At 36.4% G+C, this 21,128-nt stretch overlaps 1 protein-coding gene across 4 annotated transcripts in view; it reads right to left on the bottom strand.

Moving 5' to 3' along the window:
• SPPL3 (signal peptide peptidase like 3) overlaps positions 1-21,128 on the bottom strand; it is a 168,645-nt gene that overhangs the window by 23,881 nt on the left and 123,636 nt on the right. For all 4 annotated transcript variants that reach the window (XM_057491846.1, XM_057491847.1, XM_036929187.2 and 1 more), the window contains exon 2: positions 16,357-16,434. In XM_057491846.1, coding sequence (XP_057347829.1) covers positions 16,357-16,434 — 78 coding nt within the window. The remainder of the gene's footprint in view (positions 1-16,356; positions 16,435-21,128) is intronic.

Genomic DNA, 21,128 nt, shown 5'->3' with positions numbered 1-21,128 from the left:
GAGTTAACTGGATCTTGATAGTATTATTTTTGGTTGAATTGCAGATATCCTGCCATATTAGAGAGAAATATTAAGACAAGCGACCTTTTATACACAGATGATATAGTTTTATCCTGAATTGAGTGGGATCCAACCAGCAATTGAGACTGTCAGCTAATTACCATCAGAAAGAATGACAACCAATTAACATTCTTCAAATTTAAATTGGTGTTTAAGTATAAAGTCCAGTGTACTTTTTTCTCACTTTCTCGTATATTTCACAAGTAGTTTACACAGACATTAAATTACATCAGGAAGAAGTTTAACATTCTCTGAGAGCTTTAACAAAATTTTATTTTGGCTGTGTGGTAGTGATTTGTTTCTATTTTTTCAAGCTAAAACTAACTCAGCTGCAAGGAATAGAACTTTAGGAAGTCAACTACTTTATATACCAGTCTTTAGTCTTTACCAGACTGGATTATAAAGGATTTTCTGAGTAAAGCCCTAGGCCTGTGAGAACTTCCACTGCTTGCCTAGGACAAGGGGGAATATGGGTTTACAGTTAGGCCTTTTTTAAGTTCCTTAGTTCTGATAAAAATACAAATGTGCTGTGAGTACTATTAAGACAAAGAGGTCTGTATTCAGTTGGCAACAGAGTACATGCCTGGACTGCTACCAATATTAATCAAGAGATCAATATTTAGGAATAATCATCTGAAGAACCCATTCATTTCTCCAGATATTCTAAAACAGAAAGTGAGACCAGAGTAAGATAGCAATCTGGACCACAACTTTCTGCTCCTAGCTGAGCCTCCAATTTTGGCAAAATTGCTTTTGCTGAAATGTATTTTCATGGAAATGGCACTAGCTTATGTTGAACGGTACTACATAACTCATTCAGCACTTAAATGTCTATTATGACATGAAATGCTATGGAACTTGATATTGAGTATACTTTTTGAGGGTCTTTGAGAAAAAGGTCTGTTTGACCTTTAGAACTAAGAATAGTTGCAATTCACCTAACAACTGGGTTCTTTTTAGCCAAGGTCACTGTAAAGTTTTAAATTTCTTTCGTTCTTCTTAAAGTTGGCAGCCAGAAAGCTTGCTGTGGTATTTGTAGACCACAAATAGTAAGGGTGTTGGTCAGTGCAGTATGCATTTTTAGACTTATTTTTGGCCCTACTTTGTCTCCACCCATACTGTTTCTTTCATTTGGCGCCATTTTAATTTACCTTATCTCATCAAACTTCCAAAACTCAGTGAATGGTCTGAAATCCTTTTAAACATGGCAGACCAAAAAAATTAACAATTGCAGGAAGCAAAATGGAGCTGAGAACATATTTATTGCAAGTCATACTTGTTCATCATTTGAATTCTGGTAAGAATACACTGAGAATATTGAAGAAAGGAAAACTGAAATTTTTTAATCTTAATATTTTAAGAATACCATGTTTCTTGATCATCCTAATACTGGAAGCAAGCAAATAATGCAGAGAATTCACTTGGTCAAGGTAAACACTATATGGCTGAACTTGGCTTTAAGCTAAATGTTTGTTTCTAGAAAACTTACAGTGGTTTTTATGAATAATGAAATGAAATTTTATGAATGAAAATGACATTAAAAAAACTTGTTGGAATTGTTAAATACATCAAGAGACTTGTCCAAATACATAAAATGTACATAACCTTCCATTTATTATCTAATAAATTCAGATATCTGTATATGATGTTTTCTTAAAGTAGGACAGTTTATGAGATGGCAAAAAGAATTAAAAAGATAAGCACATAACATACCATTGTGTGATAAATATATCATGACATTTGTCAACTGTAGTGAGACTTGTTCAGGCTTACATGGTCTAACTTTTACAATTATATGCATTTAGTATGAAGGGTCACACAATCACATAAAGTGCATTTCTTATCTCAGCAGTCTTACTAACTTGATGATACTGTCTTCCTGGAGCAGGTTTTTGTATAAGCAAATAAATTATCCTCACCATTAAAGAAAGCACAGGTAGGAAATCAAAAGATACCTGCAGACTAATGAAAACAGAAACACAATGGTTCCAAATCTTTGGGACATACAAAAGCATTTCTAAGAGGGAAGTTTACAGTGATATAGGCCTACCTAAAGAAATAACAAAGAACTCAAGTAAATCATCTACCCTTATATCTAAAAGACCTAGAAAAAGAATAGTTAACAATACCCAAAGTTAGTAGAAGGAAGTAATAAAGATCAAAATGAAAATAAATGCAATAGAGACTAAAAAGCAACAGAAAAATCAATGAAACTAAAAGCTGCTCTTTGAAAAGATAAACTTAATACAGTCTTTACCCAGTTACAACTGATACCACAGAAATACAAAGGATTATTAAAAAAATTACTATGATACATGCTAACAAATTGGACAACCTAGAAGAAACAGATAAATTCCTAGAAACATGCAATCTTCTAAGACTAAACCAGGAAGAAATATGAAATCTGAACAGATTAATTACTAGTAACAAAACTGAAGTGGTAAACAAAAAACTTCTTCCAACAAATAAAACTAGGACCAGACAGCTTCACAGGTGAATTGTACCAAACACTTAAAGAAAAATTAATACCTATCTTTCTCAAACTATTCCAAAAAATTGAAGAGGAATGAACACTTCATTGATTCTGTGAGGCCAGTGTTACCCTGATACCAAAACGAGACAAAGACACTAAAAAAATGAAAAAATTACAGACGAATATCCCTGATGAACATAGATGCAAAAACCCTCAACAAAATATTAGCAAATCACATTCAATAATACACTGAAAGGATCATTCACCATGACCAAGTGGGATTCATTCCAGGGATGTGAGGATGGTTCACTATCGGCAAATCCATCAATGTGATACATAATATTAACAAAACAGGTAAAAACAATATAATCATCTCAATAGATGTAGAAAAAGCACTTGACAAAATCCAACATCTATTCATAATAAAAACCCTTAACAAAGTGGTATAGAGGGAATATACCTTAACATAATAAAGACCATATATGACAAGCCCAACTAGCTAACATTATACTCAGTGGTGAAAAGCTGAAAGCTTTTTCTCTAAGATTAGGACAAGACAAGGATGCTCACTCTCATCAATTTTATTCAACACGGTATTGGAAGAACTACCTACAGCAATCAGGCAAGAAAAAGAAAGAAAAGGCTCCAAATTGGTAAGGAAGAATTAAAACTGTCACTATTTGCAGATGACATGATATTATAAATAGAAAACCTTAAAGACTCCACCAAAAAACTGTTAGAATAAATAAACTCAGTAAAACTGCAGGATACAAAATTAATATATAGAAATATATTGCATTTCTATACACTAATAATGGACTATTAGAAAGAAATTAAGAAGACAATCCATTTACAGTTTTACATTAAAGAACAGAATACCTAGAAGTGAACTTCAACCAAGGAGGCAAAAGACCTGTACTCTGAAAACTATATGATACTGATAAGAGAAACTGAAGACAACACAAATAAGTGGAAAAGATATACCATGCTCATGGAGTGGAAGAATTAATTTTCTTAAAATGGCCATACTGCTCAAAACAATTTACAGACTCAATGCAATCCCTATCAAAATACCAATGACATTTTTCACAGAACTAGAGAAATAACCCTAAATTTGAATGGAACCACAAAAACCCTGAACAGCCAGAGCAATTTTGATAAAGAAGAACAAAACTGGAGATTCCATGCTCCCTGGCTTCGAACTATACCACAAAGCTATTACCAATTAAGAGAGTATGGTACTGGCATAAAAACAGAAAACACAGGCAGTACAACTTTTGAACATTGGCATTAGCAATTTTTTTTTTTTTGGGATACGTCTCCCCAGGCAAGGAAAACAAAAGCAATAATAAACAGGTGGGACTACATCAAACTAAAAAATAAAAAGCTTTTGCATAGAAAAAGAAACCATCAACAAGAGAAAAAGGCAACCTATTGAATGGGAGAATATATTTGCAAGTGACATCCCATAAGGGTTAATAACTAAAATAGATAAAGAACTCATAAAACACACACACACACACACACACACACACACACACACACACACACACACACACACACACACACACAGAGACACAAATAATCTGATTAAAAAATAGGCAGAGACCTGAATAGACATTTTTCCAAAGAGAACATGCAATGGCGCAATGGCCAACAGGCAAATGAAAAGATACGAACATTACTAATCATCAGGGAAATGCAAATCAAAACCACAATCAGATATGACCTCACACCAGTCAGAATGGCTGGTATCAATAAGTCAAGAAATAATAAGTGTTGACAAGGATGTGAAGAAAAGGGAACCCTTGTGCACTGTTTTTGGGAGTGTAAATTGATGCAGCCACTATAGAAAATAGCATGGAGGTCCCTAAAAAAAAATAAAAAATAGAAATACCAATATGACCCAATAATTCCATTTCTGGGTAACTGAAGAAAACAAAGACACTAATTTTGAAAGACACATGACTCCTATCCTATGTTTATTGCAGCATTATTTACAAAAGCCAAGATATGGAAGCAACCTGCATCCATGGGAAATGGATGGGGAAGATGTGGTACATATGCACAATGGGATATTATTCAGTCATAAAAGAAAATGAAATCTTGCCATTTGCAACAACATGGATGGACCTTGAGGGTATTATGCTAAGTGAAATAAGTTAGAGAAAGACAAATCCCATTATTTCACTTATATGGAATCTACTCCAAAATATGAGCAAACAAAATAGAAAAAGACCCATAAATACAGAGAAAGAGGTAGATGGATGGGCAAAACAGGTGAAAGGGATAAAGAGATGAAAGAATGAGCGAAAGAAAGAAAAAGCAAGCAAGCACACATAGGTGCTTGCCTTAAAAAAGGTAGTACAGTTGTCCCTTCAACAACACAGATTTGAATTGCAAGGTCCACTTATTCGTGGATTGTTTTCAATAAATATATTGGAAAATGTTTTGGAGATTTGTGACAATTGAAATAATCATTTCCTTTTCTCTAGCTTTACTGTAAGAATAGAACATGTAATACATATACCATACAATGTGTTAATTGACTGTTTATGTTTTCAGTAAGGCTCTGGTCAACAGCAGGCAATCAGTTAAGTTTCTGAGGAGCCAAAAGATATATGCAGATTTTTAACTGAATGGGGATTGGCATCCCAACCCCTGTATTGTGTCGAGGGTTGGCTGTAGTTACTTTATAATTAGAAAAATTTCATTATTCCTTTATAGATAGATATAATATATACAATGTATTTATTATCAGGAGAAAGCATATTAAGTGTATCTTCCTTTTATTATCACTGATATACAATCTTACATTGGTTTCAAACACATATCACAGTCGTTCAACAGTTACCCATACTATTAAATCCTCATCCCCTCTAGTGCAGTTACTATCTGTCATGTAGAAAGATGTACAGAATCATTGACTGTATTCTCCATGCTGTACTACCATCCCCGTGACCAACTTACATTTTGATTGTAAATTATTGTGCCCCTTTACCCCCCTCACCCTCCCCTCAACCTCCTGCCCCAACCCCTCCCCACCCCTTGGTAACCACTAGTCACTTCTCAGTGTCTATGAGTCTACTGCTGGTTTTTTTCCTTCTGTTTTGCTTTGTTTTTGTATTTCACAAATAAGTGAAATCATTTGGTATGTCTTTCTCCGCCTGGCTTATTTCACTGAGCATAATACCCTCTAAATTCATCCAAGTTGTTGCAAATGGAAAGATTTCTTTTCTTTTTATGGCTGAATAATATTCCACTGTGTATATGTACCACATCTTCAGCCTTTCCTTTATTGATGGATCCTTTAGTTGCTTCTGTTTCTTGTCTATTGCAAATAGTGTGGTGATAAACATAGGGGTGTATGTATGTTTTTAAATCAGGGATTTTGTTTTCTTCAGGTAAATTCCTAGAAGTGAGCTTACTTATTAAATGGTGTTTCTATTTTTAGTTTTTTGAGGAACCTCCAAACTGCTTCCCAAAGCAGTTGCACCAACTTACTTACATTCTTACCAACAGTGTAGGAGGGTTCCCATTTCTCTGCATCTTCATCAACATTTGCTATTTCTTGTCTTTTGGCTATTCTAACTGGTCTGAGGTGATACCTCATTGTGGTTTTGATTTGAATTTCCCTGATGATTAGTGATGTGAAGCATCTTTTCATGTGCCTGTTGGCCATTTGTATTTCTTCTTTGCAGAAGTGTCTGTTCAGGTCCTACACCCATTTTTTTTATCAGGTTATTTGTTTTTTGGGCATTGAGGTGTATGAATTCTTTGTATTTTTGGATGTTAACTCCTTATCAGATGAGTCATTTATGAATATATTCTCCCATACTGAAGGATACCTTTTTGTTCTAGTGATGGTGTCCCTTGCTGTACATTACCTTTGCAGTTTGATGTAGTCCCACTTGTTCATTTTTCATCTTGTTTCCCTTGCCCGAGATGTGTCAGGAAAAAATTGCTCATGCTTATGTTCAAGAGATTTTTGCTTATGTTTTCTTCTAAGAGTGTTATCGTTCCAAGACTTACATTCAGGTCTTTGATCGATTTCAAGTTTACTTTTGTGTATGGAGTTAGACAATAATCCAGTTTCATTCTCTTTCATGTAGCTGTCTAGTTGTCCCAACACCAGTTGTTGAAGAGGCTGTCTTTTCCTCACTGTATATTCATGGCTCCTTTATCGTATATTAATTACCATATATACGCATGGGTTTGTATTTGGGCTTTCTATTCTGTTCCACTGCTCTATGGGTCTGTTCTTGTGCAGTACCAAACGGTTTTGATTACTATTGGTATTTTGATAGGGATTGTATTAAATCTGTAAATTGCTTTGGACAGGATGGCCATTCTGACAATATTAACTCTTCCTATCTATAAGCACAGGATAGATTTCCAATTATTTGTGTCTTCATTAATTTCTCTCATGAATGTCTTATAGTTTTCACAGTATAAGTCTTTCACCTCCTTTGCTAGGTTTATTCCTAGGTATTTTTTTTTTGGATGCAACTGTAAATGGACTTGTTTTACCAATTACTCTTTCTGCTAGTTCACTGTTAGTATATGAGAATGCAACAGATTTCTGTGTATTAATTTTGTATCCTGCAACTATGCTAAATTCTGTTATTAGTTCTAATAGTTTTTTGGTGGAGTCTTAAGGATTTCTATGTATAATATCATTTCATCTGAAAACAGTGACAGTTTAACTTCTTTCTTACCAGTTTGAATGCCTTTTATCTCTAGGCTTTGCCTGATTCCCATGGCTACAATTTCCAGTACTATGAGATTCCTGAAGGGACAGAATTCAAGTGCCTTGACAGTATTAAGCTGCCTAAGAAATTTAAACCAGCCTCACCCTGTGATTCCTGGGTCTGTCTGCCCATCAGAAGAGTTCCTTTCTATGGCTTTCCTTTCCCCCTCTAGTTTTGTTTTTCTCTTTCTCTCTCCCTCATCTCCCAGCACCCTCTCTCTGTATTTAATGCTCTCCTGTACATCTGTCAAACAATTTTGGACATACTGATTAGATGAGTAATTATGCTATTTTTTTCTGAGCAGCTGGCACGATTAAGAGACAGGTGTCAGCTTTAAGTAATATAGGAAGTCTAGCAAAGTTCAGCCAAGGGATGGCAAACGTAAAGGTCCCTAAATCAAGGCTGTTTTTTGGCTTTTAGAACCTAGTTTTATTTGGTATAGTTTTCCTCTCTGTATTTAGAAATGTAAAAGCCTGGTGGGAAATAATCAGAACAAATTCATGAATCTTTCATCTGTATTTTATGATTTTACCAATGTCTTCACAGCTCTAAATAAATAAAATGTGATAATTTAAATGAGCAAATAATACACTTTAAAGGTCCCAAATCATAGGCGATAAGAACCTACCTGGTTGGGCAGCTGAAGCAGGGGTGGGGGAGCTGGACAATATAATGCTATGCAAGTTCAAGAAACATTTTTTGTGCATGTCCTATATGGAAGGTAGCATGAAAGTGAATTACGGAAATCAAGGAAGGAGAAAATTTCACAGTAAATGGTGGTAAACCATCAAGGACAGATCAAGGATGAAGACTTAAGGGAAAAACTTTTTTAGGTTAGCAAAAGGGAAAACTCTGAGAGATTCAATAGCAGAGTTGCAATAAAGTTGTAAATGGTAAACAACATATTAGTGAATGGGGTCCTTAAAATGCTATCAACAATTAAGAACCAATGACTTAGAAAGTCAAGAGAATTTATCAAAGTGTGCAGTATAGGCCACCTGAATGAGGTAGGGTGCTAAGGCTACTCAATCAATCTTCCTAGGTCATGTTTATGCACAGTAAGGTCTGAGAACCACTGGTGAAGAAAAAAAATTCACTTTAAAAGGGTTTTCAAGAAAGCTTGTCATTCCTTTTGACTTAACCAGATCAGTTTATTTGCTTTTGATTTAAAATTCTGTTATTATTCTCAACAGTCAGCAGCAGTAAAGTACTGCTTGTGTTTGAATCCCAGTTCTATCACTTACTATTTTGGTAAGGTACTTAATGTTTCTGGGCTCCAGTTTCCTCATTTGTAAAATGGGAGTAACACATCTATTTTGTCAAATTGATGTGAGGATTAAATGGACTTTTTGTAGAGCACCAAACTTGGCACATAGCTCAATAAAATACCAGTTATTTTCTTCATCAGGTTTCTTTAATACAGTCAGTGTCTAAGTAAAAACATTGATTTGCCAAAAGGAATCATACATCTCCATCTAACTTCCTCAGCAAGAAACGGAAGTCCCTCACAATGAAGGAACATCTAAATGGCAGAAAGCCCAACAGCAGAAGTTAGACTGGGAAGCATCATTCAGGACCTGTGAGGTACCCAACTAACTACATCTTAATAAAAAACTACCTATAAGTATTTTTATTAGTGAATCCATGTCCAAGTAAGTCACAGGCCAGTTCGTCCAGCTATCCCCCATTTATGTTAGAGCAAGAATCAAGGAAATCACTTTGCTACTAGTTTTACCTCATTCATTACTGTAATTTTCATTTGTTACCACAAAAGATATTTTTGACAAGATATTCTGACATAAAAACCCCTACATGATCCTAGGACAATGAGTAAAAAGAGCCTATCAGGTTGAACTACATGAAACTGCCAATATTTGACAAGTTTTGACTCACCAAAGCATTAATTTCAGTAGTTTCTTTATTAAATACTTGAAAGAGATGTGAAAATTTGTTGTAAAAGTATGTTTGATTAAGCACTACTAAAACAATACACTTACAACTCACTCTGGAAAACTTAAGAGATAGCCTCACAAGTCAGAATATAGTTAGTTCTACACCACTATCATTAAACATTACAGTAATACTCATAATTAACAAAATAACAAATTTCAAGACAAGGGGCTACAGAGGTTAAGTTACTGGCCCCAAATTAAGCAGTGGGAATAGCCAAGCAAGAATCAGTCTCTTGACAAATTATCTGCTTTGTGTATCTTTTCCACAAAAAAATCTTCTATTACAGAGTTTTCTGTCTCAAAAATGGCACTATCATTGGTTCCAGTTCTACAGGTCATAGACCTTGGAGTCACCCTTGACTCTTCTCTCTCACACACACTATATCCATTCCATCAGCAATCTTGCCTTAAATCCAGTGATATCTTGTTCCACCACTATTAGCCTAGTTAAAGCTATCATCATTTCTTGCCTGTACCAGGACAGCAGTCTCCCAGGTTTCCCTTAATTCCACTTTTCCCTCTTATTCAACAATCTGGGTTCTCATACAGAACCCAGAAAAATCTTTCTAAAATGCAAACCATATTATGTCACTTTCTGCTCTCAACCCTGTTGAAGGTTGATTTTTCCAACTGCACACGAATATGCTCTGGGAGAGACCATATACTAGGCCAGAAAACAAGTCTCAATTAATTTAAAAGGATTGAAATAATAAAAAGTATGTCTCTGACCACAATGGAATTGAATTAGGCTGTTTAAATTCCTTTTAAGAACAGAAAGAATTTTGAAATAACCCTAAATATTGAAAAGTTTTACTTTCAAAATTTACTTTCAAAAATTACTTATAAAGAAAAAATTAAAAAATGGGTCAAAGAAAAAAACCACCAGAGAAGTTAAAAAGTATACTGAATTGAATGAAATGAAAATACAAGATAACAAAATTTATGGGATGCAATTAAAATAGTGCTTAGAAGGAAAGTTGCAGCTTTAAAAGCGTATGTTAAAAAAGAAGGGTTTTAAATCAATAAATTGAGCTTCCCATCTTAAGGAACTAGTAACAAACTAAACCCAAAGCAAGCAAAAGGAAGAAAAAAAAAGAGTAGAATGGAAACCAACAAAAACAGGAAATAGGAAAAAAAGAAAAGTCAATGGAACCAAAAGTTGGTTCTTTGAAAAGATCAACAAAATTAATAAACCTTTAGCCTTTGTGTGGGTAAATGGTAGAATTTCCAGAATCTCCTGCATGGCTTTAGTCCATTTATGTATCAATGGGTGTTCACTGCAGCAGCCTCCCATGGATCAATAGCAAGGGGTGGGAAGAAAATGGCCATTCTCTCCTCCCCTCCATTCCCAGTACATAATTGGCCCAGTGCTAGTCAGTCACCACTGCCCGGCTCATGGAGTTCCAGCAGGAAGGGGCGGGTGGGAAAGTAGAGGTGTCATCCTGGCAACAGAGGAGCAGAGCTCTGAACGGGTTTTGCAGGCCCGGACTGGGGAAAAGGGACTTGGGGAGCGTGCGCACCCCAGATGGAGGAAACAGAGTCTGGCCTGGCTAGTGAATTCAAGCAAGCTGTGGGCAATAAAAACGACTTCTCCCAACCTGCCCTTCGCCTTGACTTCGGTTTCACTGGATTCATAGGGAACCTCAGGAGCTACACTTGACTGACCAAGAAAAAAAGACAGAAGGCAAATGCCTAAAATAAAAAATCACAGAGGAAGTATCACTATTGACTAACAAATAAAGGAACAAGTATGAACAAACTGATGCCATCAAATGAGACAGGAAATGCACAAATCTTAGAAACACAAATTACTAAAACTGATTGAAGAAGAAATAGAAAACCCAGTAGACTTAAAGAGCAAATAGAATTAGTAATTAAAAATCTTCTCATATGTAACCGTAAGAGAACTGGAATGTCTACACTAACATCAGACAAAGTAAGACTTTTAAGACAAAAACTGTGGCTAAAGATAGTCATATTATCTCAGGCAATCCATCAGAAAAATGTAACAATTATAAAAATACAGAAAGTGAAAAGACAAACCTATAGACTGGATGACGCTCTTTATAGGCATTTTTCTGATAAAGGACTTGCATCCACAACACAAATAATTCTCAAACTCAACGACAAACTAATTTCAAAATGGACAAAAGATTTCAATAGATACTTCACCAAAGAAGATACACAGATGGTAAATAAGCATATGAAAAGATGCTCAACATCATTAGTCATTAAGGAAATGCAAATCAAAACCACAATGAGATACCACTTCATATCCACTAGAATAGGAGAATATCTCTAATTGAAAAGACAGGTAACAGCAAGAGAACTGGCACCTTCATACATTCCTGAAAGGCTTGTAAAATGGTGCAGCTGCTTCGAAAAACAGCGACAGCTCCTCAAAATGTTAAAGAGTTATTCCATTCCTAGGTATCTACCCAGGAGAAATGAAAACATACGTCCACACAAAAACTTATACATGAATGTTCAGAGCAGTCAAAATGTGGAAACAACCTAAATGTCTATCAATGCTCAGATAAACAAAATAGTATTATTTGACGATAAAAAGCAGTGTATGACACATGTTACAACATGGATGAGTATTAAAAACATGATGCTAAGTGAAAGAAGCCAGAAACAAAAGGTCACATATTATATATTCTATTTCTATGAAATGTCCCAGAGTAGGCAAATCTATATAGAAAGAAAACAGTTTGTGATGGCTTATAGCCAGAGAGAGAGTAAAGGGGAATGACTGCTAGGAGGTACAAAGTTTCTCTTGGGAAAATATTCTAAAATTGGTGGTTGTACAACTTTGTAAATATACTAAAACTGCTGAATTGTACGCTTTGTATGGGAGAACTTGATTTGTACACTGTATCTCAATAAAGCTATTAAAGTCCCTTAATACTTAAAAAAAAAAAAGAATAAAGCAGTGGATCAAGCAGGCAGGAGAAAACAAAACCAAAAAAACTTCCCACAAAGAAAAGCCTGGCTGTAGACAGGTAAATTCTACCAAATATCTAAAGAAGAAATAATACAATTCAACAGGTTTTTGGGTTTTTTCCCAAAAAAAATTGACAAGAAAGAAAGTCTCCCCAACTCATTCAATGAGGCTAAAATTACTCAGGTACCAAAGACACAGGAAGACATAAGACAACTACAGATCAATATCCTTCATGAATAGACACAAAAATCTGTAACAAAATACCAGTAAACAGAATTCAGCAACAAATGAAAGAAATACCACAACAGAGAGATTTACCTCAGGGATAGACCATTTTAATAGAATAATGGACAAAGCCCACATAATCATCTCACTAAATGCATAAAATCATATGACAAAATCTAACACCATTCATGATCAAAACTCTCTACAAACTAGAAATAGGAGGAAATTTCCTCAACGTGAAACAAGGAATTTATGAAAAACGTACAGCTAACATCATATTTAATGGTGAATAACTAAATGCTCTCCCCTCAAGATTAGAAATAAGACAAGGGAGGTTGTGTGTGTGCTCTTGTCACTTCTATTCAACACTTCCTTGACAGTAAGAAAACAAAAAAAAATGGAGGAAAAATTAAAGGCATTCATATTTGAAAGGAAGAAGCAACACTGTCTTTATTTGCAGACTACATTTCCTGGAGAAAACCCTAAGGAATCTAGTCACAGAAAACTACAAGCACTAATAAATGGGTTCAGAACAACTGAACTAGACCAATATACAAAAATCACTTGTGTAGTTCTACATACTTGAAGGAACAATCCAAAAATTAAATCAAGAAAAAAAAAGTCCCACCCAAAAGAATAAAATACTTAGGGTCAAGTTCAACAAATGAAATGCAAGTCTTGTACAGTGAAAATTATAAAACACTGCCAAGAAAAATTAAGGATCAAAATAAATGGAGAGACATTCCAGTTTCCAAGATTGGAAAACTTAGTATTATAGACAGCAATTCTTCCCAAACTGATCTATGTATCTGTAATAACCTATCAAAATCCAGCATTAATTTCTGTGGTACAAATATACCAGCTGGACCTACACTTGTATGGAAATGCAGAGAATCCAGAGTACCAGATGATTCTGAAAAACAACAAAGTTGTAGGACTTACACTACTCAATTTCAACACTTATTATAAAGCCAAAGCAATTGAGACATTGTGGTATTGGCATAAGTAGAGGCATGTGGACCAACAGAAAACAAATGGGAGTCTCTTGTCAGGAAATCCCTTATTTATGGTTAACTGGTTGGACAATGGTGCCAAGGCAATTCAATGGGTGAAGGACAGTCTTTACAACAAATGCTGGTGGGACAACTGGATAGCCACATTCATGAAGATGAATTTAGATTTGTACTTCATGCCATACACAAAAATTAACTAAAAAGTGAATTACAACTTAAATGTAAGAAATAAATCTACAAAACTTCCTAAAGAGAAATAGAAAATCTTTATGTCCATGGATTAGACAAGAGAGTTCTTTGGTACAACACTGGAAGCATGATCTGTAAAACCAAAAATTGGTAAATTGGACTTCATCAAAATTAAAGATGTTTTCTCTTTGAAAGACACTATTAAGAAAATAAAAGGCAAGCCAGAGAGTGGGAGAAAATATTTGCAAATGATATGACTGAAAGAGAACTGTATCTAGAATATTTAGAGAACTGTTACAACTCAGTGCAAGACGACCCAATTTAAAAATGGGCAAATATTTAAATACATATTTCACCAAAGAAGAAAAATGCATGGCCAATAAACACATGAGAAGATCCTCAACATCGTTTCAACATCTTAATCTCAGTTATTAAGGAAATGCAATCTAAGTTACAATGAGATAATATTTCACACCCTAGCACTAGAATGGCTAATAAAAAGACAATAACCTGTTTTTAAAAAGCCCAGAACCTGAGGTCACAGGGAAGGCAGTACAGCACGGAGAAGACAAGTAATGACTCTACAGCATCTTACTACACTGATACACAGTGACTGCAATGCAGGGGTGAGAACTTGATAGTATGGGTGAATGTTGAAACCTCAATGTTGCTCATGTGAAACCTTCATAAGATTGTGTATCAATGATACTTTAATTAAAAAAAAAAATTTTTTTTAATACGTCCTAACCTGCTACTGAACTGTGCATTTAAAAATGGTTGATACAGTAGTTTGTTAGGTATATTTTACTGCAATTAAAAAAAATTTTTTAAGCCCTTACAATTTTTTTAAAGTAATGAATAAAGTAGGAAAAAACAAAAACAAAAACAAAGCCTTCCACTATGAAAAGTCTGACTTCAAATGACTTCCCTGGTGAGTGCTAGCAAATAATTACGAAAAAATGACAAAATTTTACATAATCTTCTCCAGAAAAAAAAAGAGGAAACACTTCTAAACTTACACAGTGAGGTCAATTTAAGTGTATAATTATTAAAGGCATCATGATTTACTTTTTGTAGAAAATGCATTATTAGAGTAAAAAACACTAAAGTACTAGACCAGAAGTCTTCAGAACTAGGTTCCAATCCAGACTTTGTCACCAACTAGTTGTATAATCTTTGTCAAATTACCTCATCTTGTTGGGTTTCAGTTTCCTCATTTGTTAAATAAGAAGGTTCACCAGAGAAATCCTTTCCATCTATAGAATTCTACGGTACGCTTATTACATATGATTTACATATGAAGTTTAAAACTTGCCCAGTCCTAAATTGAGTTATCCTAGAAGTATAAACGACAGTATGGAGTAAGAGCCACTTCATACTCTGGAGAAGCATTTCAACTTTTGAATGTTTACCTTAAGAATATAATTCAACCAAGACAAAAGAATATGCAAAAAGATGGTCACTTTAACAACTCACATGGTCCAACAAGAGTGGAATGAGATCATAATACAAAGAAATACCAAATTACTAAAAATTAATATAAAGATGACTGTGGAAAATATTTTTGTTAGGTAAAAATAACCCAAATATAAATGACTTAAACTATGAAAATGTACAAAGTATATACGTATATGCCAAACAGAAGGTCATTTGTATTAATGAAAGTAGTATTAGGGTTGAGTCAAACGTTTCTTAAAAATTATGAAGTCTTTTGAAATGCTGATACATTATATACTCAAAAAGAAAAAAATCAGAAATGTGTCCAAAGGATAGAAAACAAAATACTAAGATTATGTTGATACAGTTCTAAGTTGCTCTGGTTTGACTAATGCTTCCCAAGAAGTGATTATGAAACCCATGGCTCTCAATAGAAGTCTCAATGATTAAAACTTTTATCATCTGATACTGGAATTATCAGCAGTATTTCACTTGTTTTATTCAATGTGGAGGTAAAGCCTGGAGGTCTATAATTTTACCAAGTACCTATTAAAACCAGACATAATACTGAGTAGCTCAAAATCCTTATGCTTATTTCATTTATTACCATCACTCCCTTTCAAATTTTCAATTTAAAATTCCTCAGGTAGCACTTCATTTTAAAATTTATCAGCCACAAAACTATTTGAGTTATACAACCACTAAAGTTTCTTTCAAGTAGGGACAGTGAAAAAAAGGGAGTGAGCGTTTAGCTTCCTAGTTTTCCTTGCTTTTCCTACAGCTGCTTACTAGGACAGAAATTTCAAAAGGATCCAGTCTCAGCATTCCCAAGGTCAGCAGAGAGAATACCTGGTAAATGCTACCACGTGTGCAAATCATAATAGTAGGTCAAACCATATGAAATTATTTCTGTAGGTCAAAAAAGTCAACTGTTGGCAATTTTATATGGCTGAACCTCTGTCAGTGCCTCTGTATGAAGGAAAACTTCCTGTTACCTTTGACAATCTATGGAATCACTGTCAAGGATTCTCTCCTTAAACTTCCCAGTAAGTGTAATTATGAGTCATTATTTTCAGAACCAGAATTTAAGCAATTAATTTCTGCATATTTGCATTAAAATGTCAAAGTCATAAGCAAAACCAAGAAGTGTTTTAACAGCAGCCAACCAAAGAACAAACGTGTGAACTATCACATTCTATTTCAATTCAAAGTCATGTTTTTCCTCACAGAATAAGCTTTGATGCCAACAACTTCAGAGCAACTTCTTCCACTTCCAGTTGAAATCAATCCCATTTTGAGAGCATCTTACCTGAAACTACCGTAGACTATAAGTAGAATGGAAATCAGAAATGTAGACACTTGACTGGAATCCACCAAGGAATAGGCCCTAGAGAAATAAAAGGGAAAAAATTTTAAATCAGATGGCAGCAAGTCTTCATGCAGTTTCAGTTTAATGGAGTTATACAAACTCCACTAAGTTTTACTTCTTTGTCTTTAAAAAAAAAAGGTGAAAATTACCATTAACAATACAACATAATTAAAACAAGATACAAGTTCAGCTATTATTAGTTAACATTCACAGGATGTTAATATAAAATCCCATCTCTGGATGACTGATATACAATATATTGCTTATACATCCACTCCCAATTTTTAAAAGCAGCAAAGTATCTACCAACTCTGCATGAGTGATAAAAAGTCTCAGCGATTAAACTGTTACTAGTTTACACTTGTATTATCAATAATGTTTTACTGGTTTTATCAGTGATGAGGTAAAGCCTGTATCTCTCTCCTGAATTCCATTTCCATTTTTATAACTGCTTATTGGTTCTCTTCATCTGGGTGTCCTACAGGAGGTTCTTCAGAGTCAACAGGTCCCAAACTAAAGTCATTATTCTTCCCTTAATTCTCAGCCTTCTCAAGACTGGTATCATGATCCCCTCAGCTGTCAAAGCTAGAAATCTGCATTTTTAATACCCCTACTCTTACTTCCCACAGGTAATGACAGTGAGTCCTACAACTCCCACACCACCAACTACCCTACTTCTCTCTGTCCGACCGCCAATTCCTTGGTTCCCTTCTATGGCTTGTCTATCAGAATCTTGTTTGCAAGTCTGTCTCCACAAGGTCACTCTTCACACTACCCATTCTTCTTAGGGACTTTCCTAAAACAAATTCTCTTCATTTTTTTCATTCAGTAGATATGTAATGGTGCCTCTGTGTCAGGCACTCTGCTAAGCCTCTGGTAACAAACTCTGCTAACAATCTAGTAACAAACAAGACTGTCCTGGCCCCTCTCTGAATGTCTGTTCTACAGGAATAAGAAATTAAGTTTCATTCTGAAGGGATGAAAACAAAAAGCTAACATAAGCAAGTGAATACATTGTGGAAAATATTAAAAGGAGAAACACAAGTACAGAGCACTCTCAGAATGTATAATAGGTAAATCCTATCTCTGAAATTAGTGATGGGATGGGTTTTCCTTTGGAAGGTAGATGAATGAGAGAGAGAAAAGACGTGATAAATAGGACTCGGTAACTGTGAGAGCTAGGAGAGGATGCCCAGGTTTCTGCTGAGCAGCTGGTGGATGGCTGAAATATTCAGCCAAAAAAGCAACACAGAAAGAGCTGATTCAAAGTAAGGTTTTGGATGTGTTGAGGAGACAGTTCGGTATCTGGGTGTAGAGCTCAGAAGCAGCTCTAACCTACAAATACATATTGGGAGCTCATCACCTTCTACATAGTAACTGAAGCCACAGGTGTGGGTAAGACTGCCTAGCAGCAGTGAAAAGAGGACCCAGGATGAAAGCCTAAGAAAGAACCTTCTAAAATGTAATGATTAGGAAGAAGGAGGGGTTGCAAAGAAAACCAAAATGAAACAGGAAGAGGAAGAGGAAGAAAACGCATGACAGTAGAGTAAACGATGACAATTTTAAAGAGGCAGCATGATCAGATGGTGCATGAATTTAAACCCTTGACAACACCTACCTCAAAGAGCTGTTAAAGAATTAAATGAGATAATAAAGAGCTGAACACAGGCTGCTGAGATGGCAAGATGAATACTTCAGTGTCCACCGGATGTACTTAACATGTGAGTGAGTCACTGGTGATCTTAGCAAGAACAGTTTCAGTGGAATGGTGGGGATGGGAGTCAAGACTGGAATTGGCTGAGAGATGTTAAAGTTAAGGAAATAGAGGCACCTTTTTGAAAACTACAAAGCAGAGAATAGCAAATTGAAGGGAATATAAGAATAAAAAAAGAGGGGCGGAGCCAACATGGCGGCGTGAGTAGGACAGTGGGAGTCTCCTCCCAGAAACATGTATGCTTTTGAAAATGCAACGGGCACAGCTGGCCCTGGGGGAGAGGCCGGAGGATGCAGGACAGTGGCCGGACTGCGGCTACACCAGCGAGAGCCCGGCGACTGGTGAAGGGGGTGGGATGCAGGCCCCGGCCCTGCGGGACCCGAGCGCCCCTCCCCCCAGCTCCCGGCGGGAGAACGGTGGGCAGAGCGGGAGGGAGACGGAGCCCAGGACTGCCGAACACCCAGCCCCAGCCATCCGGGCCAGAGCGCAGACACAGTACATGCCCAGGGGGCCCTGGATACTGGGGGTACAGGGAGTAAGACCTCTGAGCGGGTGCTGAGGCTGATGCCCCTGTGACAAAGAAAAGCGGGGGCTTTTTGAAAGTCTTAAAGGGACAGGGACTTAACAGCTTGACGGAAACAACCCAGGTCACGGTACAGCAGCTGGAAATTGCAGGGAAAACCGGGTGCACTAACCCCCTGGGCAACAGCTCTGAGGCCCCTCACGGAGGCAAACAGTCAAGCAGCCCCCCCATCCATTACCCCACCGGGCGCTGCGAAAGCAGAGAAGCAGCCTGAGACAAGTTCCGCCCACAGAAAGGGAAATTTCTCCCTCCCGGCCAGGCAAGACACAGAGACCCACTCTACACGCAATTACCCAACACAAACCACTAGGGGTCGCAGTTGCCCCAGTAAAGAAAGGCCAGTAGTAAGTGAAAATTTTGTCCCTCCCAGCTGACAGTCAATAGCACCTGTCAACATGAAAAGGCAAAAAAATATGATCCAGACAAGACTAACCCAGACAGCTTCAGCATCTGCTACATCTTCCCCTGAGAAGGAATCTGGGGAGATAGATTTAGCCAGTCTACCTGAAAAAGAATTCAAAACAAAAGTCATAACCATGCTGATGGACTTGCAGAGAAATATGCAAGAACTAAGGAAGGAGAATTCAGAACTAAAACAAGCTCTGGAAGGACTTCAAAACAGAATGGACGAGATGCAAGAGACCATTAATGGACTAGAAAACAGAGAACAGGAACGCAGAGAAGCTGATGCAGAGAGAGAGAAAAGGATCTCCAGGAATGAAAGAATTTTAAGAGAGCTGAGTGATCAATATAAAAGAAATAATATAAGAATCATAGGCATTCCAGAGGAAGTAGAGAGAGAAAAGGGGATAGAAAATGTCTTTGAAGAAATAATTGCTGAAAATTTCCCCAAACTAGGGGAAGAAATGGCCTCTCAGACCACAGAGGTACACAGAACTCCCATGACAAGGGATCCAAGGAGGGCAACACCAAGACACATAATAATTAAAATGGCAAAGATCAAAGACAAGGACAAAGTATTACAAGCAGCCAGAGAGAAAAAAAAGGTTACCTACAAAGGAAAACCCATCAGGCTATCATCAGACTTCTCAACAGAAACCCTACAGGCCAGAAGAGAATGGCATGATATACTTAATGCAATGAAACAGAAGGGCCTCGAACCAAGACTACTGTATCCAGCACGAATATCATTTAAATATGAAGGAGGGATTAAACAATTCCCAGACAAGCAAAAGTTGAGGGAATTTGCCTCCCACAAACCACCTCTACAGGGCATCCTACAGGGACTGCTCTAGATGGGAGCACTCCTAAAAAGAGCACACAACAAAACACCCAACATATGAAGAAGGAAGGAGGAGGAATAAGAAGGGAGAGAAATAAAGAATCATCAGATTGTGTTTATAATAGCTCAACAAGCGAGTTAAGTTAGACAGTAAGACAGTAAAGAAGCTAACCCTAAACCTTTGGTAACCACAAACTTAAAGCCTGCAATGGCAATAAATTCATACCTTTCAATAATCACCCTAAATGTAAATGGACTGAATGCACCAATCAAAAGACACAGAGTAATAGAATGGATAAAAAAGCAAGATCCATCCATATGCTGCTTACAAGAGACTCACCTCAAACCCAAAGACGCGCACAGACTTAAAGTCAAGGGATGGAAAAAGATATTTCAAGCAAACAACAGAGAGAAGAAAGCAGGTGTTGCAATTCTGGTATCAGACAAAACAGACTTCAAAATAAAGAAAGTAACAAAAGACAAAGAAGGACATTACATAATGATAAAGGGCTCAGTCCATCAAGAGGATATAACCATTATAAATATATATGCACCCAATACAGGAGCACCAACATACCTGAAACAAATATTAACAGAACTAAAGGAGGAAATAGAATGCAATGCATTCATTCTAGGAGACTTCAACACACCACTCACTCCAAAGGACAGATCCACCAGACAGAAAATAAGTAAGGACACAGAGGCACTGAACAACACACTAGAACAGATGGACCTAATAGACATCTACAGAACTCTACATCCAAAAGCAACAGGATACACGTTCTTCTCAAGTGCACATGGAACATTCTCCAGAATAGACCACATACTAGGACACAAAAAGAGCCTCAGAAAATTCCAAAAGATTGAAATCCTACCAACCAACTTTTCAGACCACAAAGGCATTAAACTAGAAATAAACTGTTCAAAGAAAGCAAAAAAGCTCACAAACACATGGAGGCTAAACAACACGCTCCTAAATAATCAATGGATCAATGACCAAATCAAAATGGAGATCCAGCAATATATGGAAACAAATGACAACAACAACACTAAGCCCCAACTTCTGTGGGACGCAGCAAAAGCAGTCTTAAGAGGAAAGTATATAGCACTCCAAGCATATTTAAAAAAGGAAGAGCAATCCCAAATGAACGGTCTAATGTCACAACTATCAA

This window comes from Manis pentadactyla, chromosome 14 (assembly GCF_030020395.1).
Source record: "Manis pentadactyla isolate mManPen7 chromosome 14, mManPen7.hap1, whole genome shotgun sequence".
Lineage (NCBI taxonomy): Eukaryota > Metazoa > Chordata > Mammalia > Pholidota > Manidae > Manis > Manis pentadactyla.
Note: the sequence above shows the minus strand (reverse complement) of the source record. Positions and strands in the feature narration are given on the sequence as shown.